Source organism: Chiloscyllium punctatum, chromosome 8, assembly GCF_047496795.1.
Source record: "Chiloscyllium punctatum isolate Juve2018m chromosome 8, sChiPun1.3, whole genome shotgun sequence".
Lineage (NCBI taxonomy): Eukaryota > Metazoa > Chordata > Chondrichthyes > Orectolobiformes > Hemiscylliidae > Chiloscyllium > Chiloscyllium punctatum.
The window spans coordinates 126,874,630-126,900,857 of NC_092746.1; the positions used below are offsets into that span (position 1 = coordinate 126,874,630).

A 26,228-nucleotide genomic window follows, 5' to 3' on the forward strand; every position below is an offset into this window, starting at 1 on the left:
AGGTCCGTCCCTAATACTTACACCTCTGCCCTTCTCAACACCTACACTTGTACCCATGCCCAATCTCACAAAGAGTCATTTCATTGCGCTTAAGGTGCACTATCAGAGTCCGAGGTGGTATTGCGCACACCACTCAAACTTTCACGTCTACTCGTCAAGGCCGAATGACAGCGAGGAACGGGCAGAATTTGGCGAACACGAAGGTGGAACTACATTACCCAGAAAGCAGCGGGGAACAATATCACGTGATCTACGTTTTCTACGTCGACTCAATAACGTTGGCGAGTAGTTGCTCGGATGTGGAAGATTGCTCAAGGATATCGAGGGTAAGAGTCAAGAGCGGCAACGGCAACGGCAACGGCAAGGGAGCATGGCGAAGGAAACGCTGCTCAGGGTAAGATAAGTAAGTCATTGAACAAAATGGGGGTTCAGTGGTTTGTACTGTTGCCTCTCAGCGCCAGGCACTCGGGTTCGACTTCAGCCTGTGGAGTTTGCACCCACAATCCAGAGTTGTGCAGGTTAGGTGGATTGGCCATGCTAAATTGCTCGTAGTGTTCAGGTATGCAGGTGAGGTGCATTTAGTCAGAAGTAAATACAGAGTAGGGGAATGGGCCTGGGTGGGTTACTCTTCGGAGGTTAGTGTGGACTTGTTGGACCGAAGGGCCTGTTTCCACACTGTAGACATTCTGATTCTAAAATCTGTAGCTCATGTTCTTTGACTGGAGTTTGGTTGGTAGGGAGGATTAAGAGACACACACTGCAAACTCGAGTTTATGCTATGCTGTGTTATGTTAGGTTATGTTAGTAGTTATGCTAGGGGCATTATAGCAGGCTGAGATCTGGCAGTAGTGGGGCACAATGTGGGCAGTGCTGTACAATGGAAGTACACTGATTAGGCAGCCCTCTCTGGTTGTATTAGGGCAGCTGTGAAGGCTACTTTCTCCTACTTTGGAGGGTATCATCCTTTATCACTTGTTTCTGCAATAATTCCTGTAATTGAAATGTTTAGGCTTGAGTTTTGTGTCATTGCTTACAATGTGACTCAACTTTCCTATTAGGTCATAGAGTCATAGCAATGTACAGCATGGAAACAGAACCTTCGGTCCAATCCGTCCATGCCGACCAGATATCCCAACCCAATCTAGTCCCACCTGCCAGCACCTGGCCCATATTCCTACAAACCCTTCCTATTCATATACCCATCCAGATGCCTCTTAAATGTTGCAATTGTACCAGCAATCACTTCCTCTGGCAGCTCATTCCATACACGTACCATCCTCTGTGTGAAAACGTTGCCCCTTACGTCTCTTTTATATCTTTTCCCCTCTCACCTTAAACCTATGCCCTCTAGTCCTGGACTCCCTGACCCCAGGGAAAAGACTGCTTATTTATCCTATCCATGCCCCTCATAATTTTGTAAACCTCAATAAGGTCATCCCTCAGCTTCCGCTTCAGGGAAAACAGCCCCAGCCTGTTTAGCCCCTCCATACAGCTCAAATCCTCCAACCCTGGCAACGTCGTTGTAAATCTTTTCTGAACCTTTTCAAGTTTCACAACATCTTTCCGATAGGAAGGAGACCAGAATTGTACTTAATATTCCAACAGTGGCCTAATCAATGTCCTGTACAGCCGTGACATGACCTCCCAACTCCTGTACTCCATACTCTGACCAATAAAGGAAAGCATACCAAACGCCGCCTTCACTATTCTATGTACCTGCAACTCCACTTTCAAGGAGCTATGAACCTGCACTCCAAGGTCTCTTTGTTCAGCAACACTCCCTTGGATCTTACCATTAAGTGTATAAATCCTGCTAAGATTTGTTTTCCCAAAATGCAGCACCTCGCATTTATCTGAATTGAACTGCATCTGCCACTTCTCTGCCCATTGGCCCATCTGGTCCAGATCCTGTTGTAATCTGAGGTAACCCTCTTCGCTGTCCACTAACCTCCAATTTTGGTGTCATCTGCAAACATACTAACTGTACCTCTTATGCTCGCATCCAAATCATTTATGTAAATGACAAAAAGTAGAGGACCCAGCACTGATCGTTGTGGCACTCCATTGGTCACAGGCTTCCAGTCTGAAAAATAACCCTCCACCACCACTCTCTGTCTTCTACCTTTGAGCCAGTACTGTATCCAAATGGCAGGTTCTCCCTGTATTCAATGAGATCTAACCTTGCTACCAGTCTCCCATGGGGAACCTTGTCGAGCGCCTTGCTGAAGTCCATATAGATCACATCTACTGCTCTGCCCTCGTCAATCATCTTTGTTAGTTCTTCAAAAAGCTCAGTCAAGTTTGAGACATGATTTCCCACGCACAAAGCCATGTTGCCTATCCCTAATCAATCCTTGCCTTTCCAAATACATGTACATCCTGCCCGTCAGGATTCCTTCCAACAACTTGTCCACCACTGAGGTCAGGCTCACTGGTCTATAGTTCCCTGGCTTGTCTTTACCGCCCTTCTTAACAGTGGCACCACATTTGCCAACCTCCGATCTTCCGCCTGTGACTATCGATGATACAAATATCTCAGCAAGAGACCCAACAATCACTTCTCTAGCTTCCCACAGAGGTCTCGGCTACACCTGAGATTTATCCTGGCGATTTATCCACCTTTAACTGTTTCAAGGCATCCAGCACTTCCTCCTCTGTAATCTGGACATTTTGCAAGATGTCACCATCTATTTCCCTACTGTCTATATCTTCCATATCCTTTTCCACAGTCAATACTGATGCAAAATATTCATTTAGTATCTCCCCCATTTTCTGCGGCTCCACACAAAGGCTGCCTTGCTGATATTTGAGGGGCTCTATTCTCTCCCTAGTTACCCTTTTGTCCTTAATGTATTTGTAAAAACTCTTTGGATTCTCTTTAACTCTATTTACCAAAGCAATCTCATGTCCCCTTTTTGCCCTCCTGATTTCCCTCTTAAGTATACTTCTACTTCCTTTATACTCTTCTAAGGATTCATTCGATCTATCCTGTCTATACCTGGCATATGCTTCCTTCTTTTTCTTAACCAAACCCTCAACTTCTTCAGTCATCCAGCATTCCCTATACCTACCAGCCTTCCCTTTCACCCTGACAGGAACATACTTTATCTGGCTTCTCGTTATCTCATTTCTGAAGGCTTCCCATTTTCCAGTCGTCCCTTTACCTGCGAACATCTGCCTCCAATCAGCTTTCAAAAGTTCTGGCCCAATACTGTCAAAATTGGCCTTTCTCCAACTTAGAACTTCATCTTTTAAATCTGGTCTATCCTTTTCCATCTCTGTTTTAAAAACGAATAGAATTATGGTGGCTGGCCTCAAAATGCTCCCCCACTGGCACCTCAGTCACCTGCTGTGCCTTATTTCCCAAGAGTAGGTCAGGTTTTGCACCTTCTGTAGTAGGCACATTCACATACTGAATCACAAAATTGTCTTATGCGCACTTAAGAAATTCCTCTTCATCTAAACCTTTTACACTATGGCAAGTCCCAGTTGATGTTTGGAAAGTTAAAATCCCCTACCATAACTACCATACAGATAGCTGAGATCTCCTTACAAGTTTGTTTCTCAATTTCCCTCTGACTATTAGGGGGTCTATAATACAATCCCAATAAGGTGATCATCCCTTTCTTATTTCTCATTTCCACCCAAGTAATGTTCCTGGAAGTATTTCTGGGAATATCCTCTCTCAGCTCAACTGTAATGCTATCCTTTATCAAAAATGCCACTCCCCCTCCTCTCTTGCCTCCCTTTCTATCCTTCCTGTAGCATTTGTATCCTGGAAATTGTACATGATTTTCACTCCAGTGACTCAATGCAAATATCAGCTAGGTCTGTAGGTCCTGTGAAGTGCATAATTAGGTTCCTAAATGTTATCCTGTATCCTGTTCAACTGGCCACTTGCAGTGTGTGTTCCTGCAAAGTGATTGTGGTTCAGAAGAGAGAATAACCACACCTGAATTTTCTGTCATAAACAAAATCAGAAATTGCCAGAAAAACCAAGCAGGTCTAGCAGTGTCTGTGGAGAGAGAGCAGAGTTAATGTTTTGGGACCACTGACCGTTCTGAAGCATCCCTGGACCTGAAAAATTAATTCTGCTTTCTCTCCACAGATGCTGAGTTTTCCAGCAAATCAGCTTTTGTTTCTGATTTCTAGAATCTGCAGTTCTTATTTTTTGAGCTTTCTCTTGTTAACATTTTCATCCACATATCTGATGGAAGTCTTCTAATAGTCATCAGTCTGCGGTTGTAATTATGGCTTGCTGTGGTGGATAGAGAAAAAATAATGTCTATGTATTGCATGTTTTATGACCTTGGTGTGTTTTTATCCATCTTGTCCATACCCCTCAATTTTATACACCTCGCAGGTAGTAATTACTTTGGAAGTGCTGTCACGCTGTCCTGAGTTAAACGGGTATAAATTGACGCACCATTTTAGAGAAAAACTACGTAAAGCAATGCAACATTTAAAGATTGGACCAAGCTACCACTATATTGTCAAATAGGATATAGCAGCATAAGTAGGCCATTTGGCCCAGCTCTGCCATTCGATATGATCACAGCTGCTTTGATTATCCTCAAATCTCTTGTATTTTCTCATAACCCTTGATTTTTCTACCGATTCAAAATCTACCTCTGACTTGAATATACTTAATGGCACAACTTTGACCGATCTTTGTGCTAAAGAACTTCACAGATTCCCTATCCTCAAACAGTAAATTTCTCCTTGTTTTTGTGCTATGTGACCACCTACTCTGAAATTGATTTGAGGTGCTCCACAACCACCTGATAAAGGAGCAGTGCTCTAAAAGCTAGTGCTTCTAAATTAACCTGTTGGACTATAACCTGGTGTGGTGATTTTTAACTTTGTACTCTGAGATTATGCCCTATAATCTGAAGCTGTCCCAGAATGGTGGCATGGTGGCTCAGTGGTTAGCACTGCTGCCTCAGTGTCAGGGACCCAGGTTCAATTCCTGCCTTGGTTGACTGTCTGTGTGGACTTTGCACGTTCTCCCTGTGTCTGCATAGGTTTCCTCCATGTTCTCCGGTTTTCTTCCACAATCCAAAGATGTGCAGGTCAGGTGAATTCGCCATGCTAAATTGCCTATAGTGATAGGCGCATTAGTCGGGGGTAAATATGGGCTAGGATAATAGGTCTGGGTGGGTTGCACTTCGGAGGGTCAGCATGGACTTGTTGGGCCGAAGGGCCTGTCTCCATGCTGAAGGGAATCTAATCTAATCTCTAAAACAAAAAGAGAACCAACCTATCCTCTCAAGACCCCTAAGACTCTTAAAGGTTTTGATAATGTTGCTGCTAATCCAGTGGTAGCAGTGTGTACTATCCACAAGATGCATTGCAGAAATTCACCAAAGATCCTTAGGCAGCCCATGACTACTACCATTTAGAAGACCAGTGCAGTCATAGAATCATAGAGATGTACAGCATGGAAACAGATCCTTCGGTCCAACCTGTCCATGCCGACCAGAAATCCCAACCCAATCTAGTCCCACCTGCCAGCACCTGGCTGATATCCCTCCAAACTAGGATATCCTTCCTAGTCATATACCCATCCAGATGCCTATTAAATGTTGCAATTGTGCCAGCCTCCACCACATCCTCTGGCAGCTCATTCCATACACATACCACCCTCTGCGTGAAAACGTTGACCCTTAAGTCTCTTTTATATCTATCCCCTCTTACCCTAAACCTATACCCTCTAGTTCGGGACTCCCTGACCCCAGGGAAAAGACTTTGCCTATTTACCTTATCTATGCCCCTCATAGTTTTGTAAACCTCTATAAGGTCACCCCTCCGCCTTGGATGCTCCAGGGAAAACCACCCCAGCTTGTTCAGCCTCTCAAATCCTCCAACCCGGGCAACATCCTTGTAAATTTTTTCTGAGCCCTTTCAAATTTTACAGGGGAACCTCGATTATACGAACGAGGTGGGTGGGCACTATTTTGTTTGGATAATTGAGTATTCGGTTAATCGATTCAGTGTCTTTCTTCTGGGGCTTGGAGTTTTCTATTATGTCTGCTCCCTATTCAGGAAACTAGCAGCAGCACAGTGCGTGTGAGCCCTCGCCTGCCCTTCACCCTTGCCCGCCCCAACACTGCTCCCCCGGCTGCCCCCAAAAAGCTGTCCAACCTTGCCCTCCCACCCCACCCCTGTCCACCCCTATCCTGACCCTCTTCCACCCCCGCCTCCTCTCCGGGGCAGCCATACTGGACACCAACAACAAGACTGCTGCTGCTGCTGCTGCTGCAAGTGCCTTTTGGGGGATGAGTCTTCAAATAGCCTGCGCGCACATAACATTTTACTGTGTGAGTGAGAGAGAGAGAGATCAGTCATTTACAGACACTGCCTGTGTTCTCATCAGTCCAGGACTGTTCTTGGCAGCACCTTTGATTGCGTCTTTTGTTTACAGTAATTAAATGTTGGACACATGTCGGGACCTCGATCTCCTTTGGATAATCCATTTTTTGATCATTGGTATTCAGGGTTCCCCTGTGGATGCATCGGAACTCCACTACCACTTGCAAGTTCCTCTCTAAGACACTCACCATCCTCCTGACTTTGAAATATATCACCGTTCCTTCAGTGTCACTGGGTCAAAATCCTGAATTCCCTCCCTAATGACATTATGGGTGAACCCACAGCGTGTGGAATGCAGTGGTTCAAGAAGGCAGCTCACCAGCCCTATCTCTCGAGCAATACACACAGGCCAGCCAGTGATGTCCTCTCCACAAATGAATTAAAACAAAAGACAGCAAGAGCTAAGTGAACATAGGTTAGATCTCATGGAATACAGGGAGAACCAGCCATTTGGATATAGAACTGTTTCAAAGATAGAAGACAGAGGGTGGTGGTGGAGGGTTGTTTTTCAGACTGGAGCCTGTGACCAGTGGAATGCCACAAGGATCGATGCTGGGTCCAATACTTTTTGTCACTTACATAAATGATTTGGATGCGAGCATAAGGGGTACAGTTAGTACGTTTGCAGATGACACCAAATTTCGAGGTGTAGTGGACAGGAAGAAGGTTACCAGATGGGCCAATGGGCTGAGAAGTGGCAGATGGAGATTAATTCAGATAAATGCGAGGTGCTGCATTTTGGGAAAGCAAATCTTAGCAGGACTTGTACACTTAATGGTAAGTTCCGAGGGAGTGTTGCTGAACAAAGAGACCTTGGAGTGCAGGTTCATAGCTCCTTGAAAGTGGAGTCACAGGTCGATAGGATAGTGAAGAAGGCATTTGTTATGCTTTCCTTTATTGGTCAGAGTATTGAGTACAGGAGTTGGGAGGTCATGTCGCAGTTGTACAGGACATTGGTTAGGCCATTGTCGGAATATTGCATGCAATTCTGGTCTCCTTCCTATCGGAAAGATGTTGTGAAACTTGAAAGGGTTCAGAAAAGATTTACAAGGATGTTGCCCGGGTAGGAGGATTTGAGCTGTAGGGAGAGGCTGAACAGGCTGGGGCTGTTATCCGTGGAGCATCAGAGGCTGAGGGGTGACCTTGTAGAGGATTACAAAATTATGAGGGGCATGGATCGAGTAAATAGAGGTCTGGGGGTCCAGAACTAGAGGGCATAGGTTTAGGGTGAGAGGTGAAAGATATAAAAGAGACCGAAGAGGCAGCTTTTTCAAGCAGAGGGTGATATGTGTATGGAATGAGTTACCAGAGGAAGTGGAGGAGGCTGGTACAATTGCAACATTTAAAAGGCATTTGGATGTGTATATGAATAGGAAGAGCTTTGAGGGCTATAGACTGGGTGCTGGCAGGTGGGACTAGATTGGGTTGGGATACCTGGTCGGCATGGACGGATTGGACCAAAGGGTCTGCTTCCATGCTGTACATCTGACTGTATGACTCGGGTCTGTCGCCTAGTAGTTGGTACTGGCCCAAGTCATGCTAAGTGCCCAGCACTTCATTGGCTTCATATTTTCTGATGGCAATTAGGAAGGCAAATGTCATGTTGGCTTGTGTTGCAGAAGGCTTAGAGTTCAGGAATAAAGAATACTTGCTGAAAATGTACAGGGTTTTGGTAAAGCCGCATCTGAATTACTATGTGCATTTTTAGCCTACCAGTACAGCAAACATTTTATTAATCTGCATCTGTGGGACTAGGAGTGTGCCTATTGATAAAGATTTCCAAATAATCAATGTAAAAATACAGCCGAAGTATTAGAAATGTAATACAGGGGACATGTGCATCACATTATTTAAGAGATTTATGCTGTAAATAAATAATAAAGCAATTTTTCCTGAAATAAAACATACCAGCATGAAGTATCTCACTCACTCCCTCGACTGACTACTCTGACATTGCAGAGATCATGGTTAGACAGTAAACATCTGGGTATTTGAGATGTATAATTTTTACCGGTTCATCAAATGTGACAGTTCATAAGATGCTGGTTAAAATAAAGTTGGCTGTATGTACTGTACTTGAAGACAAGATTGCAAAAGTTCACTGAGTTGGTTGTATGTTGACAGACTGAGTAAATTGGGCTTGCAACGTTTGGAATTTAGATGAATGAGGAGCCTTCTCATTGTCATAAAATAATTCTGAAGGGGCTTGACCGGGTAGATGCTGAAGGATTGTTTCATTGGTCAGTGAATCTAAAACATGAGTGTATGGTTTTAGGATAAGGGACCGAATGTTTAGAACTGAGATGAGACATTATTTCACTCAGTGAGTTATGTGAATATTTGAAATTCTGTACCCCAGTGGCTTTAGGTGCCAAGATGTTGAATATATTCAAGCTGGCAAAGACTTTTATTTTGTAATTCATTCATGGGTTGAGGGTGTCACTGGGTAGGCCAGCATTTACTGCCAATCTTTAATTGTCCAGATGGGAGTCAATCACATTGCTGTGGGCCTGGAGTCACATGTAGGCCAGACCAGGTATGGTGGCGGCTTTCTTCCTAAAATATATTAGTGAACCAGAAGGATTTTTTCCAATGATTGACAAAAGATTCATCGTCTTCAATCCAAGTTTGTTTTTTATTGTATTCAAATTCCACCATCTGCCACAACAGGATTCGAACCCAGGTCCCCACAACATTTCCTGGGTCTCTGGATTACTAGTCTAGCGATTAAAACCACAAAGTCATTGCCTCCTGTAAACCGAGATTGACATTGACAGTTTCTTTTGCACTGTCAGGGAATTGAGGGATATGGGAGGATCAGCCATGATCATGTTAAAAGATAAAACACCCTTGACACTAACAACAATGTTGGATCAAATATGCAAGTGTGGGTTCTTGATAAGACTCATGAAATTATACAGCATGAAAACAGACCCTTTAGTCCAACTTGTCCATGCCCACCAGACATTCCAATCTGACCTAGTCCCATTTGCCAACGTTTGTATCATATTCCTCCAAACCCTTCCTATTTGTGTAGCCATCCAGATGCTTTTTAAATGTTGTAGTTGTGCTAGTCTCCTTCACTTGCTCTGGCAGCATGATCCATACGTGCACCACCCTGTGTGTGAAGAAGTTGTCTCTCAGGTCCCTTGTAAATCTTTCCCTTCTGACCTTAAACCTATGCTATCTAGTTTTGGACTCTCCTTTCCTGGGAAAAAGACCTTGGCTATTCACCCTATCTATGCTCCTCAAGATTTTCTTAAACCTCTATAAAGTAACCCTCAGCCTCAAACGCTGTAGGGAAAATAGTCCCAGCCTATTCGGCCTCTTTCTATTGCTCAAACTCTCCTATCCCAGCAGCATCCTCATAAATCTTTTCTGAACTACTTCAAGTTTACCGTTTTTTCCGATAGCAGGGACACCAGACTTGAATGCAGTATTCTAATAGTGGCATCATCAATTTCCTGTACAGCTGGAACATGATTCCTATACTCCAAGCACCATGACAAAGATATGGTTACAGTCATGAGTTAAAAATCAGATGAACAATGTTGGCCTAAATACAGAGTTCATACGATGCTCTGAAGAGGGTTTCTTGGAGCAACATATTCTGGAACCAGCCAGAGAGCAGGTTATATTAGACATGTAATATTTAATGTGATGAGATGGTTAATCAATCCTACTTTAAAGTTACCTCTCGACAGCAGTGACAATAGCGTTTCTTGGAAATTCATTCATGGGATGTAGGTGTTACTGGCTGGCAAGTAATTATTGCCCACCCCTAGTTGTCCTTGAGAAGGTGGTGGTGAGTTATCATCTTGAACAACTGCAGTCCATGTGGCTTAGGTCGATAATATTTTGGCGGGAGTTACTATGTTTTGACCCAGGATTATTTAAGGAATGACAATATATTTCCAAGTCAGGATGTTGAGTGGCTTGAAGGGGATCTTCCAGATGGTGATATTTCCATGTATCTGCTGCCCTTCTCATGGATAAAAATAATTTGAGTTTGGAAGGTGCTGTTTAAGGAGCCTTTGAATTTCTGCAGTGCTGCCTCATAGATAATGCACACTGCTGCTGCTGTGTGTTGGTGGTTGAGGGAGTGGATGTTTGTGGATATGGTGCTAATTGAGGGGGCTGCTCTGTCCTGGCTGGTGTCAAGCTTCTTTGGTGTTAGAACTCCATTCCTCCTGATATGTCCTTGTAAATAGTGGGCAGATTGTGGGAGTCAGGAGTGAGTTAATCACTGCGGAATCTTTTTAGTTTCTGAGCTGCTCTTATAACTGTATTATTGCTATGGCTGGCCCAGACTGATTTCTGACCAACACTAACCCTCATGTTGATAGTTGTTCAACATCTAGAGAACCTTTACCCATCTTATGAAAACTTTGCCCAAACCAAACCGGTCTAGAGTATAGAAACGTTACGGCCACACAACTCTGTCAAATGCCTTCTCTGCATCTAAAGAAATCACCAATCCCTGAATTGACTGCTGTTGGCATGCTTGAATTACGGTAAGCAACCTCCTAACGTTATTGGAGGATCTGCGACCCTTGATGAAGCCCGCCTGATCCTCTTTAATAATAGAAGGTAACACAGTCTCCAGCCTTAACGCAAAACCCTTAGAGAGGATCTTAAAGTCCACATTTAAGAGCGAGATGGGCCTGTATGAAGCAGTCTTCTGGATCCTTCTCTTTTTTTAAGGATATGTGACATATTGGCCTCTCTGAGATGGTGGGAGACAATTATGACAGTATGAATCATTAAACATATTCAGCATTGGGACTGACAGTATACTTATAAATTCCTGATAGAATTCACTGGGAAGTCCATCAAGACCGGGCACCTTTCCACTCTGAAGCTGCCTTACAGCTTCCTGCACTTCTTGCTCTGATAATGGGGCATTGAGAAAGGACTGTTCAAGAGTCACACCTGGGAGCTTCAGATCTCTTTTAAAAAAAGGATTCCATTTTGGCCTGCCCCTTCTCACAATTCTCAGACTGATATAACTCAGAGTAGAATCTCTGGAACGCCACATTAATCTTTTTAGAATCACATGTTAGGTTCCCAGACCCTTCCCTAATCGTTGTAATGGTTTGTGGGGCACTTCTCTTTCTGGCAAGGTATGCTCAGTATTTGCCTGGCTTGTCACTATGCTCATATAACCTTTGCTTTGCAAAAGCCAGCTCCTTCTTTGCCATCTGCGTGAGCACGGAATTTAGTGCAGACCGCAGTGCCATAATCCTCTGTAGTTTGACCAACGAGGGTCTGTCAAAGTAGGCCTTCAACCGTGCTTCAAGGAGATGTTGGTGCTTACCCTTCTGCCGCTTCCTGCTTGTGGAATATGAAATAACTAACCCTCTGGCATAAACTTTGGCAGTTTCCCAGAAAACAGATGAGCTATCAACCGAGCCTATGTTGCTGTCTAGGAATGTCCGAAATTCCCTATAGAAATACTCCACAGACTTGCTGTCCGTGAGAATAAAGGTGTCCATTCGCCAGAACCTTGAACCCACTGTAACTTCCTTAATTTTAACCATGAGGTACACTGGAGCATGATCAGAGATGGCAATATTTCGAATCGTACAGGATGCCACCAGATCGCAGGGGTCAGAAAAAAATCAATCCTCGTGTGACATCTGTGCAGATTGGAGAAAAACGTGAAATCCCTACCTGTAGGGTGGAGACACCTCCAGACGTCCACCAATCCTAATTCCCCACACAAACCCAATAACTGTTTAGTTTGTGCAGAGGGTATTGAGGGACCTTTAGGCAACCTGTCTACTGTGGGGTCCATGAGGCAGTTAAAATCTCCCCCTATAATGTGCTGAGACTTGAGACTTATCAGTTTAGAAAAAAACATCTACCAAGAATTTAAGAGGATGAGCTGGGGGACAATAAACATTTAAAATGTCATATTCTTCCCCATTTATCAAGGCTTTAAGACTTACAAACCTCCCATATGTGTCTTTCTCACATTCCAACAATTTAAATGAGAGATTTTTCCTTACCAATATAGCCACTCCCTTACTTCTGGTATTAAATGATGAAAAATAAACTCGGTCAAAGCCATTCTGCTGTAATTTCAGATGTTCCTTGTCATCCAAATGTGTCTCCTGTAACAAAGCAATATCCATCTTCTCCTTTCTAAGACTCAAGAGTACCTTCTTCCTCTTAATTGGTGAGTGACTTCCCTTGATATTCCAGGTACACAATTTAATCAAATCATTAGCCATAATCTTCTGCATTTACATTTAACTTCCAGAGAGGAGGAACCCGAACCACAAATTGCTGAGCCTTGGTGTCGCGTGGTCCACCAAATATAAAAACTACTTAAACTAAAATCACTACATTTAACAAACGTACAAAATTATTAAAAAATAAAAAACAACAAAAACCAGAAAACAAACTAACATATAAAGCGCCAATAGTGCTGAGTAGGGGAACTCTCCCTCTGCCCGGAGGGGGCAACTACCCGTCCTGAACTGCCCATAAATAGGCATCTAACCATCTCAACCACCTTCACTTCTCCCAGCTAGAGCCGCATCACAAGCACAAGCTAAAAAGAATAAACACCCCATAGAATATCAATATGAATTAAAAAAAAACCTTTTATAAAAATAAAGGGAATAAATACCCCACCCATCCTTTGGTATGTCCTAACTTAGAAATTTAAAATCTGCATCTTAACCACCGCCAGACATAGTTTGAGCCAAATTATTATCAAAAGAGGGGAAAAAAAGGGGAAAAACAAAGCTCCAACTAGATTTCCTCTGTTTCTTTTACAAAATGATAAATACATACCAAAACAACACTATTTATACATAAAACAATTGTTCAAATTAGGTTAGTTTGTCCACAAAGTCTCTTGCCTTCTCCGATGTGTCAAAGAGCTGCATGGATCCATCTAAGGTGATCCAAAGCACTGCCGGATATCTTGGGGTGTACTGAATCCCGAGCTCCTTCAATCTTCTCTTAACACCATCATATGATTTTCGTTTCTGGTTCACCGCTGCTGAAAAGTCCTGAAAAAACATGATCTTAGACCCCTCGTAAATTAGGGCCTTTGGATCCTTCCCCTAGAGTCTGGAAGCCTCCGTGACACACTCCTTATCCCGGTAATGATGGAACCGCACTAGGAAAGGACGAGGGCGTTGACCCAGACCTGATCTGTGTTGCGACCCGGTGAGCCCTCTCTATCTTCAATCCACCCATGCCAGTCTCCAAGTCAAGGAATTTCGGAAGCCAATCTTCAACAAATTCCACAGGCCGCTCACCTTCCTTACCCTCCGGCAGACCGATGATCCGAATGTTTTTTCTCCTGTCCCTGTTTTCAAGATCATCCACTTGGTCATGCAAATTACGAACTTGCGTCTTCAGGGCTTGGATCTCTTCCTTGAATGAATTGGCATCAGCTTCCACCGCTGTGACCCTGTGCTCCACCTCATCCGTCCTCTTCTCCAGGTCTCCCAGCTGCTACTCATGCTTCTGCAGCATGAGAGAGACTGGAGCCAGCTTCTCTTCAATCTGTTTCCCCAACATCTCACGTGATTTCGAGAGCTGGTTCACCAGGTCCTGGAGAGTAATCTGCTCAGAGGCTGCTGCAGGCCTGGCCTCAGATGCTCCTCCTCCCTTTTTAGGCATTTCTGGACAGCTGAAAATACAGGTAAGTCAATTTTTAAATGTTTCTTGGGGCTGCACAATCTTTTCACCATCCCAAGAAATTCTGATGACCTGGGCTGGGTGGGTTAAAGACCGTCCTGCTCCTGCTGCGATGCGAAGCTCTGCAGTGCGATCTTAGATCCCCCAATACATACTTTTTAACAAGACAAAATAGAGAATATCTACTACGTAATTTAATCTATATTCCTTCAACTCCCTAATTATATGTACTCACAGCCACAATTAAAACAAAAAAAATGGTTTAATGCATATACTATGGTCGGAAAGATTGTCAGTTAGCTCAGTTGAGTCGCTCCGACCAATCACCTTCATCCCCACCTCCATCCATCTATTGTATTCTTGATTACCTTTTCCCGAGCCCCACCCCCCTCACATTTATCTCTCCACCACGGAGGATCCCTGCCTCATTCCTGATGAAGGGCCTTTGCTCGAAACATCGATTTTTTTTTTTCCTGCTCCTCGGATGCTGCCTGACCTACTGTACTTTTCCAGCACCACTCTAATCTAGACCCTGGCTGGTTTGTAATGCAGAGTAATACCAGCAGCGTGTATTCAATTCCCAAGTTGACTGAGGTTTCCATGACGGACTCTCCTTGTCAATCTCTCTCTTTGCGTAATGATCTGGCTAAACCACCATCAATCTGTCTACTGAGAGAGCAGCTGTACAGTCCTGTAGGAATATAGTAATTTTACCTTTACCTTTACCTTTACCTTTATGGATGGGAAAACTAATTATAAACAAAGCTTAAAAATCACACAATGCCAGGTTGTAGTCCAACAGGTTTATTTGGAAGCACCAGCGTTTGGAGTGCTGCTCCTTCATCAGTTGGATGTGGAGGTTAAGATCATGCTTGCACAATTTGTGGCCAAATGAGTCCAGTGTCGTGCAGATGTGATACAGTAAACAATCTTAGATTAAAACTTTCATCTTTTATAATGGGTATGCTGGTTTTTGTTCTTTGATTATGTATGTCCCAGAACTACTTTTAAATTTCATTCTCAAGATAGCTCAGCTTTTTAAATAATAGGTGTGAAGTCTGTGTCCCAATGCTATGTCAGAATGACAAACCCTCTATATAGTATTAGAGTTTTACATGGATTCATGCAGTTTTTGAGCAAAGTAAAATGTAATTCTGCAGAAACAAATTCACCCCATAAGCTTATGTGTGCGTGTGTAGGAACGACTGGGTGAGTGTGGGTGCGTGCGTGCATACAGGGGGTGTATGTGTATGCATATGAGAGAGAACTTGTGTATGAAGGAGGGTCTGTGTGGGTGTGACAGTATGTAGCGGGTCTGTGTTTGAGAGAAAGTGTATCATGCAGTGGGGTCAGCTGTAGTGTGAGATAAACCCAAGGTCCTGGTTGAGGCCGTTCCATGGGTACCGAACTTTGCTATCGGTTTCTGCTCAGCCACTCTGCATTGTGGCTTGTCCTGAAGTCCGCCTTAGCTGAACGAAGGTCCGAGGCCGAATGTCCCGGACTGCTGAAGTGTTTCCCAACTGGGAGGGAACACTCCTCCCTAGTGTTTGTTGTGTGGTGTTCATTCATCTGTTGTCTTTGCCTCTGCTCAGTCTTGCCAATGTACCATGCCTCAGGGCATCCTTGCCTGCAGCAAGTAGACACATTAAACAAAATTCTGTTGATGAAATGTCCAGACCGTTAAGTAGAAAGTTATTTTCTTGGTTTTTTTGATTTTAGCAATTATGACACACAACCTGGAGGGTGAAGTTGTTCCTTAAATCACGGTTGGTCAGGTGGACCTGGGTCTTTTGCATAAATTCCTTTCATTAAGCTTTCTTGGTTTTTCTGTCTTTCCTCCACTATGGGGGCATTTGAATGAATTATTGTCACTTGCATTTTATAGTGGATATTATTTCAAAGTACAGTGAAAAGCTTCAACTGTCACTACAATCCAGCGCTATTTTGAATAGTTTAAGAATAAAAAGAGTAAAAAGGTATAATTGAAAGCGTCTATATTTGTTCTGCCACCACTTCCATGAGTCCTGAGATGGCTTTCCAGTGATACAACACCTGCGCTGCCACCTCATTGCTGCTGGCAACGGTCCCACCAAAGTAGGAATCTCTACAAATTTTTTTTTAGAGAAGTGGGAGAGAGAATTGTTTTCTGTCTACAGTGTCTGTATATTTCTTCTCTTCTGTTGGCATTTATAGCTTTTTAACACTGCAGCTCAATCAATCAGGACAGTTGTCAGGCAGAATCTTTTAACGTGAAAGATTGTTGGTACTGCTCAGTCTTGAATTCTGCTTCTTATGACTTCAAAAAGTAACGTTATACTTCACAGCTGAGCAATATATGCAGCATTTGATTTGCAAATCGCAGAACTTTAATGGCATTCAAGGTACAGCAGTCAACTTCTGTTTCTGTTTAGTGGCAAAAATGAAAATATGTGCTCTTTCTCAGTCACTGAGACACTACTTCACTGTAAAAGGTTCCATCTTTCTGAAACCCAATCTGCGCTCTCAGGAGAATGTAACATACATTCCATAGCATTCTTCAAAGAAAAGTGGGTGTGTAATCCTTTGGTCACCTGGCTAATATTTGTTTCTTGACCAGTATCACCAAGTTTACGCTTGTTAGAGCTGCTATTAGCATATTTGCCACTTCCATAATATTTAGTGACTTTCTTTCACACTATGTTGGACTTTGAGACAGAGCAAGCTTGCATTTGTAAACTATCTTTCTTTTGTTGTGTACTAATGCCTGTAAATATGGATCTGGATCGTTTGGTCAATAAACTTCCTCTGCTGGTGCATTTTATAATATTGTTTTAATATCTGACTGACTACTACTTTACGATGTTATTGATCTGTGCCAATAGAAAAATGGAGGTCCCCCTCAAACACAACCATGCTGAATCATACAACTAACATAGAGACCTGATCCTCTTTGCCAACCTTTCCTCACTAACGTATATGGCAACAATATATAGTTAACATATATCCTTCACCTTTGCCCTACCGTCCTGTGCAATCACACCAGGCTGTGCATCAGCCCTGACTGCCTGACATAATTCAGACTGTTCTTGAAGAACAATTATAAATAGTTGCACCAATCTGCAATGTCAGCACAGAATAATGAGGAATGTTGACACTGACTTGTCTGTTCTGATGATAGTAATTTATCCCTTTTTTTTTGTTCCCCCCTCAGCTCCCCAGTCTTCTCTTTTCTTCTGCTTCTTATGACTTCAAAAAGTAACGTTATACTTCACAGTCTCAACTGATTTTTATTTAGAAATATTTTCAATTAATTTCACAATATAGGTAGCAACCCAGTGGGTCTGTGTCAGCTCAATGCTGATTGGTTTTGAAGTTTTCAAAACCAATCTACTTGTCTCTCCATCTTCCCACAGCCCTGTGTCAATCTAAAAATAATCCTATGGTCCTCCTGCCTCAATGTCAACCTAATCCTCTCCCTTGTCCTTTCTCCAGCCTTGTATGATGCACTAAGTTTTGGCCTTTATTTCAGTGCAAATGGAATATAAAAATAGGGAGGTTTTGTTAAAATGTTACAAAAATCTAATCAGATCACAGCTAAGATACTGTGAACAGTTTTGTGCCCCTTGCGTCTGAAGCAATATGTGTACAGTCAGAGAAGGTTCATTAGGCTGATACAAAAGTTAAGTCGGAGCAAGACAAGGCAATTCAGCCCCTCGAGCCTGCTCTGCCATTCAGTATGATCATCGCTGATCTCATCTCTGCTTCAACTCCACTTCCTTGGCTACTCCACTAAGAATTAAAGATCTATCTATCACTATCTTAAATTTCCTCAATGTCCCAGCATCCACCTTTACTCTGGGCAAGCACCCTCACAATGCACAGCCCTCCAAGCCCGACCTCACCATCAAGCCAGTGGATAAAGGGGGTGCAGTGATAGTCTGGCGCACTGACCTCTACACCGCTAAAGCCAGGCACCAACTCAAAGACACCTCCTCCTACCGCCCCCTCGACCATGACCCCACCCCCCCCTTCAACAAACCATCATCTCCCAGACCATACAGAACCTCATCACCTGAGGAGATCTCCCACCCACAGTTTCCAACCTCATAGTCCGGGAGCCCCACACTGCCCGGTTCTGCCTCCTTCCCAAGATCCACAAGCCTGACCACCCTGGCCGACCCACTGTCTCTGCATGCTCCTGCCCCACCAAACTCCTCTCTACCTACCTTGACACTATCCTATCCCCTCCCCCAGTCCAGGAACTCCCCACATATGTTCGAGACACCACCCATGCCCTCCACCACCTCCAAAACTTCCGTTTCCCCGGCCCCCAATGCCTCATCTTCACCATGGATATCCAATCCCTCTACACCTCCATCCGCCATGACCAGGCCTCCAAGCCCTCTGTTTTCTTTCTCTCCCGATGTCCCCAACAGTACCCTTCCACCGACCTTCTCATTTGTTTGGCTGAACTCGTCATCACCCTCAACAATTTCTCCTTTGAATCCTCCCTCTTCCTCCAGACCAAAGGGGTAGCCGTGGGCATCAGCTATGCCTGTCTCTTCGGCTACGTAGAACAGGCCATCTTCCGTAGTTACACCGGCACCACTCCCCAACTCTTCCTCCGTTATATTGATGACTGCATTGGTGCCAGCTCGTGCTCCCGCGAGGAGGTTGAACAATTCATCAACTTCACCAACACATTCCACCCTGACCTTAAATTTACCTGGACCATTCCTCCCCTTCCTGGACCTCTCCATCTCCATTAATCACAGCCGACTTGACACCGACATTTTTTTACAAAACCACCGACTCCCACAGCTACCTGGATTATACCACTTCCCACCCTACCTCCTGCAAAAATGCCACCCCACATTCCCAATTCCTCCGTCTCCGCTGTATCTGCTCCCAGGAAGACCAGTTCCACCACAACACACCAGATGGCCTCCTTCTTTAGAGACTGCAATTTCCCTTCCCACGTGGTTAAAGATGCCCTCCAACGCATCTTGTCCATATCCCCTACCTCTGCCCTCAGACCCCACCCCTTCAAACCATAACAAGGACAGAACCCCCTTGGTGCTCACCTTCCACCCTACCAACCTTCGCATAAACCTCATCTGCTGACATTTCTGCCACCTCCAAATGGACCCCACCACCCCTTCAGCAAAGACCATTCCCTCCGTGACGACCTGGACAGGTCCAACCCCCCCCCCCCCCCCCAAACAACCCACTCGCCTGTCCTGGCACCTTTCCCTGCTACCGCCGGAATTGCAAAACCTGCACCCACACCACCTCCCTCACCTCCGTCCAAGACCCCAAAGGAGCCTTCCATATCCATCAAAGTTTTACCTGCACATCCACCAACATCATTTATTGTGTCCGTTGCTCACGATGCAGTCTCCTCTCCACTGGGGAGATTGGACGCTTCTGAGCAGAGTGCTTTCGAGAACATCTCTGGGACACCCGCACCAATCAGCCACACCGCCCTGTGGCCCAACATTTCAAATCCCCCTCCCACTCCGCCAAGGAAATGGAGGTCCTGGGCCTCCTTCGCAGCTCCCTCACTACCCGACGCCTGTTGGAAGAATGCCTCATCTTCTGCCTCTGAGCACTTCAACCCCAGGGCATCAATGTGGACTTCACCTGTTTCCTCATTTCCCCATTCTTTCCCCCCCCCCCCCCCGCCCCACCACACCTCACCCCACCTCACCCCAGTTCTAAACTTCCAGCTCAGCACTGTCCCCATGACTTGTCCTACTTCCTATCTTCCTTTCCACCTATCCACTCCACCCTCCTTTCTGAACTATCACCTTCACCCCCCCCCCCCCCACTCACCAATGTACTCTATGCTACTTTCTCCCCACCCCCACCCTGCAGGCACTCTGCCTCTGTTCCTGCTGAAGGGCTTTTGCCCGAAATGTCGGTTTTCCTCCTCGGATGCTACCTGAACTGCTGTGCTTTTCCAGCGCCACTCTAGTCTAGACTCTGGTTTCCAGCATCTGCAGCCCTTGTTTTTACCTACTTTACTTCAGTAAAGCCTTTGATAAGGTTCCGCATGGTAGGCTGTTGGAGAAAATGCAGAGGCATGGGATTGAGGGTGATTAAGCAGTTTGGATTAGAAACTGGCTTTCTGAAAGAAGGCAGCGAGTGGTGGTTGATGGAAAATATTCAGCCTGGAGTCCGGTTACTAGTGGTGTGCCACAGGATCTGTTTTGGGACCACTGCTGTTTGTCATTTTTATAAATGACTTAGACGCAGGCATAGGTGGATGGATTAGTAAGTTTGCAGATGACACTAAAGTTGGTTGAGTACTGGACAGTGTGGAAGAATGTTGCAGGTCGTAGGGGTACTTGGATAAACTGCAGAATTGGGCTGAGAGGTGGCAAATGGAGTTCAATGCAGCTAAATGTGAGGTGATGCACTTTGCCAACAATAACAGGAAGACAGGGTACTAGATCAATGGAAAGATTCTTGGTAGTGTAGATGTGCAGAGGGATCTTGATGTCCATGTATGTAGATCTCTGAAAGTTGCCACCCAGGTTGATAGTGCTGTTAAGAAGGCATACGGTGTTAGGTTTCATTGGTAGAGGGATTGAGTTCCAGAGCCTCAATGTCATGCTGCAACTATACAAAATGCTAGTGCAGCTGCACTTGGAATATTGTGTACTGTTCTGGTCCCCATATTTCGGGAAGGATGTGGAAGCATTAGAAAGGGTGCAGAAGGGATTTACCAGGATGTTGCCTGGTCTGGAGGGAAGGTCTTATGAGGAAAGGCTGAGCGACTTGGGTCTGTTCTCATTAGAAACAAGGCGGCTAAGAGGGGATTTGATAGAGACATACAAGATGATCAGAGGATTAGACAGGGTAGACACTGAAAGTCTTTTTCCTAAGATGGTGACACCTGCTTGTACGAGGGGGCATAATTACAAATTGAGGGGTGATAGATTTAGAACAGATGTCAGCGGCAGGTTCTTTACGCAGAGTGTGGTAAGGGTGTGGAATGCCCTACCTGCCAATGTAGTTAACGCAGCCATATTAGGGAGATTTAAACAGTCCTTGGACAAGCACGTGGATGATGGGATAGTATAAGGAGACGAGCTGAGAATCGTTCACAGATTGGCGCAACATTGAGCGCCGAAGGGCCTGTTCTGTGCTGTATTGTTCTAAGTGAATTCCATAGGTTCACAATCCTTTTGAGAGAAATAATTTCTGCTCATCTGTTTTTTAATCTGCTCTCCCTTATCTTAAAACTTTGACCTCTCATTCTAGATGCTTCCACAAAAGGAAGCATCCTCTCTGTCTACATTTTGTCCCCTTTTAGTAACTCATACATCTTAATAGGATCTCTTTTCATTTTTCTAAACTCCAGAGAATATAGGCCTAAACCATTCAATTTCTATTCATTTAAACATACCCCACCTCTGTGAGAAGTTAGAAGGTTAATTTGTTCCACTGGCCTGCAAGAAATTTGATGTCCTGGGTGTAGGGTGTAGGATGGTTTCTCTGTCTCGCAGGTAGAATGTAAAAAAATTGACTTTGTCATCTCCTACTGTTCCAAGTGATTTACATAACCATCTTCAACTATTCAAAATTAATAAGAACATTGCAGTTAAAAATTCTGATCACACCCTGCAGCTTTAAAAAAAAATTTACACCAGATCTTGCCATTAAGGAATAATTTACATTACATTGTGTCTGGAAATAATCAAATCACTACATTCTCTTGAGTGGCATGTTTCTATGGTGGTGTGGCAGGGGGCTGTCTCTTGCATGCATGATTGACTGATATAAAACCTTAGTTGTTTGAGCAATTCTGGCTCAGAGCTGGAGTCTGAGCTTTGAATAATGCAAGATGTAAGGGAGGGGGAGAGTTACCTGTAGCTGTGTTTCAGAAGACAGCTCCGTGATTAACTATATTGAATTCAATCAGTGGTCAAAGATGGGAGGGTATGGCTAACAGCAAGGCAGGAAGAGGGATCTTTGAGCTAGTGTTGAAGGAACCTCAGCTCTTGAGTTGTCTAATGGGGTTGAGATTCTTGCACCCTGGCTGGATGAGAATGTAGGCTAGACGGAGGGTAACTGTCAATAAGCATGATGGTAGGGCAACCCATTCAAGAGTAGGGCGAAAGAGAAATATAATTGTTATCGAGGGTATTATTAGGGGAGTAGACAGTGTTCTGTGTCCAGGATTGAGTGTCATAACGGCAGGTTTGCCTGTCTCGTGTCCTGGTTCAGGATATTTCATTGGGGCTGCTTTGATTGAGAGAGAAAAGATCCAGTTATCATGGTTCATATAGCTACCAGCGATATCAATAGAAAGCAGACGTTCTGCTGAATTAAAATGAATTTATTGTCACATGTACCAAGGCACAGTGAAAAGCTTTGTCTTGTGAGCAATACAAGTAGATCAGAGTTAAGTAGCTAATAGGTAAACAGCAGGCAGGTCAGAGTTAAGTAGCATAGATAAGTAAATAATAGGTAAACAGCAGCAAAAACAAAAACACAGGTACAGAGGAATATTAAGAGTTTTTGAGTCCATTCAGTATTCTAACATTAGTTCCCTCAGAATTGGGCGGCACGGTGGCACAGTGGTTAGCACTGCTGCCTCACAGTGCCAGAGACCTGGGTTCAATTCCTGCCTCAGGCGACTGACTGTGTGGAGTTTGCACCTTCTCCCCGTGTCTGCGTGGGTTTCCTCCGGGTGCTCCGGTTTCCTCCCACAGTCCAAAGATGTGCATGTCAGGTGAATTGGCCATGCTAAATTGCCCGTAGTGTTAGGTAAGGGGTAAATGTAGGGGTATGGGTGGGTTGCGCTCCGGCAGGGCGGTGTGGACTTGTTGGGCCGAAGGGCCTGTTTCCACACTAAGTCATCTAATCTAATCTAATCTAATCTAATCAGTAGGGTAGAAACAGTTTCAAAATCAGCTGGTGCGTGTGTTCAGACATCTGTGCCTTCACTCCCAATGGTAGAGGTTGTAGAAAAACTTTTGCCAGAGTGGGATGGATCTTTTGAGAATACTGGTGACCTTTCCTTGACAGCGGGCCTGGTAGATGGATTCTGTAGATGGGAGGTTGGCCTTTGTGATTGTCCATACAATTATAAGGTCCATACGATGGATAGAAAAGAGTAGTGGGGATTCTGAGGGAATTATGAGCAGAATATTAGCAGAATCAAAAAGGTGGTAATTTTCAAATCATCACTTAGTCATAGAGATGAAAACAGATGAAAACATGAAAACAGACCCTTTGGTCCAACTCGTCCATGCCAACCAGATATCCCTATCCAATCTAGTCCGACCTGACAGCACCTGGCCTATATCCCTCCAAACATTTCCTATTCATATACCATTCCAGATGCCTTTTAAATTGCAATTGTACTAGCCTCCATTGCTTCCTCTGGCAACTCCTTCCATACACCTACCACCCTCTGTGTGAAAAAGTTGCCCCTTAAGTCCCTTTTTATATTTTCCCCTCTCACCCTAAACCTATGCCCTCTAGTTCTGGGCTCCCCACCCCAGGGAAAAGACTTTGTCTATTTATCCTATCCAAGCCCCTCATGACTTTACAAATTTCTGCGGTCACCCCTCAGCCTCTGACTCTCCAGGGAAATTGACCTATGAGCTTATTGTCACAGGATCAATGAGATTAAAGAGGTAAATGAGTGGTTCAAAGATTAATGTTGGAGAAATGGGTTCAAATTCATGGGACAATGGCACCAGTAATGGGGAAGGGGAGGCTGCTGTTGCAGTGGGATAGCCTCCATCTGAATTATGCTGGGACCAGATTCCTGGCCAATCACATAACTAAGGCTATAGATAGGGTTTTAATTTAAAACATGAGATTCAGTTGCTTAGAAAATTATAAGCCAAAGGCAAAGGACATTTATTTATTTATTTAGTTTGTTTCACGTGTCTTGTTACAAAATACAGCGAAAAGTGTTGTAATTCTGGCACTATTTTAAAACACTGAAAAATAAACCGAAATGTAGAATATAAGGGCAGAAAAATGAAGAAATAAAGGAATTGTCGAACTTCATAGTCCTCCTTGTTAAGTGCTCTGTTATGGGTCTGATGGCCTGGCACAAGTTCCCTTTGCTGTGCTGCTGCCACTGGAACAAAAGTTGCCACTCTTCAGCACCATTTCTCCTCCACCTGTACCCTTGCTACTGATTCCTCGTTGGATCTTGTCAATGCTGTCAGGAACTGAAACAGCCTAAACTCTACTCTGCTACCGCCATGGTTTGCTTCGAGCCTACCTTGCCAAAGCAACCACTGGAGCTCATGCTGATCCCAAACTAGCCGCTTCCATGAATCTGTTCTGTGGACAGATGCTGCTGGAAACCCAAACTTGTCTCTGCAGCAGCAACCATGAGTCAGCACTCAAACTGCCTTGACAATGGTAGAAGCTGCCAGGAACCCAAACCCACCTCCGTTGCTGCCATGAGTCCAAGCCGCTCACTGCTGCCGATGCTGTTTCTGCAACTGAGCTCCTCTTCAAGAGGGAGGTAAAATAAAATAGAGACTTTTTAAAAAAAGAAAGAAACAAAAACTGACGGAGGGGAATATTCTCAGGCTGAGGAGCCCCACGCTTCCATCTTACTGGAAGTAACAAGAAAGTAGGATCACAGGTCAGTGATGGAGTTTTTCATCAGATCATAAAAGGAAGGAACAGAGTGTAAAAGGGGCCATGAAAGTGTTCTTGTTTTGGAGACAGTGTACAGTCATGGCAGCGCAGGCGGTGGAATGTTCCTCCTGCAGGATGTTTGAGGTAGGGGTGACCACCGATACTCCTGCCGACTTCGTCTGCAGGAAATGCAGTCAGATCCTGCTCCTCACCGAACGAGTTAGGGAACTGGAACTGGAGTTGGATGAACTGAGGATTATTCGAGAGGCTGAGAGGGTGATTGATAGAAGCTACAGGGACATAGTTACGCCGGAAAACAGAGGTAGCTGGGTAACAGTTAGTGGGAAGGGGAAGAAGCAGGCAGTGCAGGGTTCCCCTTTGGTCGTTCCCCTAAATAATAAGTATACAGCTTTGGAAACTGTTGGGGGGGGGAACAGCCTTGCAGGTGTAAGCTGCAGTGAAGGGGTCTGTGGCGTGAGGTCTGGCTCTGAGACTCAGAAGGGAAAGGGGGAGAGGAGGAGAGCGCTTGTTATAGGAGACTCTCTAGTTAGAGGGACGGACAGGCGGTTCTGTGGACATGGGCGAGACTCTCGGATGGTTTGTTGCCTCCCGGGTGCCAGGGTCCGAGACGTCTCGGACCGTGTCTTCAGAATCCTTAAGGGGGAGGGTGTGCAGCCAGAAGTGGTGGTACACATTGGCACCAACGACATAGGTAGGAAGAGGGGTGGGGAGGTCATTCAAGAGCTCAGGGAGTTAGGCTGGAAGCTAAAAGCTAGGACAGACAGAGTCGTCATCTCTGGGTTGTTGCCGGTGCCACGTGACAGTGAGGCAAGGAATAGGGAGAGAGTGCAGTTGAACACGTGGCTGCAAGGGTGGTGTAGGAAGGAGGGCTTCAGGTATTTGGACAATTGGATTGCATTCTGGGGAAGGTGGGACCTGTACAAACAGGACGGGTTGCACCTGAACCAGAAGGGCACCAATATCCTGGGGGGTAGGTTTGCTAGCACTCTTCGGAGGGGTTTAAACTAATTTGGCAGGGGGATGGGATCCGGACTTGTAGTCCAGCAAGTAAGCTAGCTGTGTGTCAGGATGTCCAAGACTGTAGGGAGGCTGCGGAGAAGGTAGCACTGACAGGGAATACTTGCAGACACAGAGATGGGCTCAAGTGCGTATACTTCAATGCAAGGAGTATCAGAAATAAGGTGGGTGAACTTAAGGCGTGGATCGGTACCTGGGACTACGATGTTGTGGCCATCACGGAAACGTGGATAGATGAGGGACAGGAATGGCTGTTGGAGGTTCCTGGTTACAGATGTTTCAGTAAGATTAGGGAGGGTGGTAAAAAAGGAGGGGGGGGTGGCATTGCTAATTAGAAATGGTATAACGGCTGCAGAAAGGAAGTTTGAGGGGGATCTGCCTTTGGAGGTAGTATGGGCTGAAGTCAGAAATAGGAAAGGAGCAGTCACCTTGTTGGGTGTTTACTATAGGCCCCCCAATAGCAGCAGAGATGTGGAGAAACAGATTGGGAAACAGATTTTGGAAAGGTGCAGAAGCCACAGGGTCGTAGTCATGGGCGACTTCAACTTCCCAAA

The 26,228-nt window shown here is 44.8% G+C and overlaps 1 protein-coding gene across 3 annotated transcripts in view; it reads left to right on the plus strand.

Annotated features, from left to right (window-relative positions):
- The first annotated feature begins 216 nt into the window (after positions 1-216).
- adck5 (aarF domain containing kinase 5) overlaps positions 217-26,228 on the plus strand; it is a 136,713-nt gene continuing 110,701 nt past the window's right edge. The window contains exon 1 of one of the 3 annotated variants that reach the window (XM_072576447.1): positions 217-403. Coding sequence is in view for 1 of the 3 variants with exons in the window: in XM_072576448.1 (XP_072432549.1) it covers positions 371-394 (24 nt within the window). In the remaining 2 variants the exon portion in view is untranslated. The remainder of the gene's footprint in view (positions 404-26,228) is intronic. The other 2 variants (XM_072576448.1, XM_072576450.1) reach the window with 2 other exon arrangements.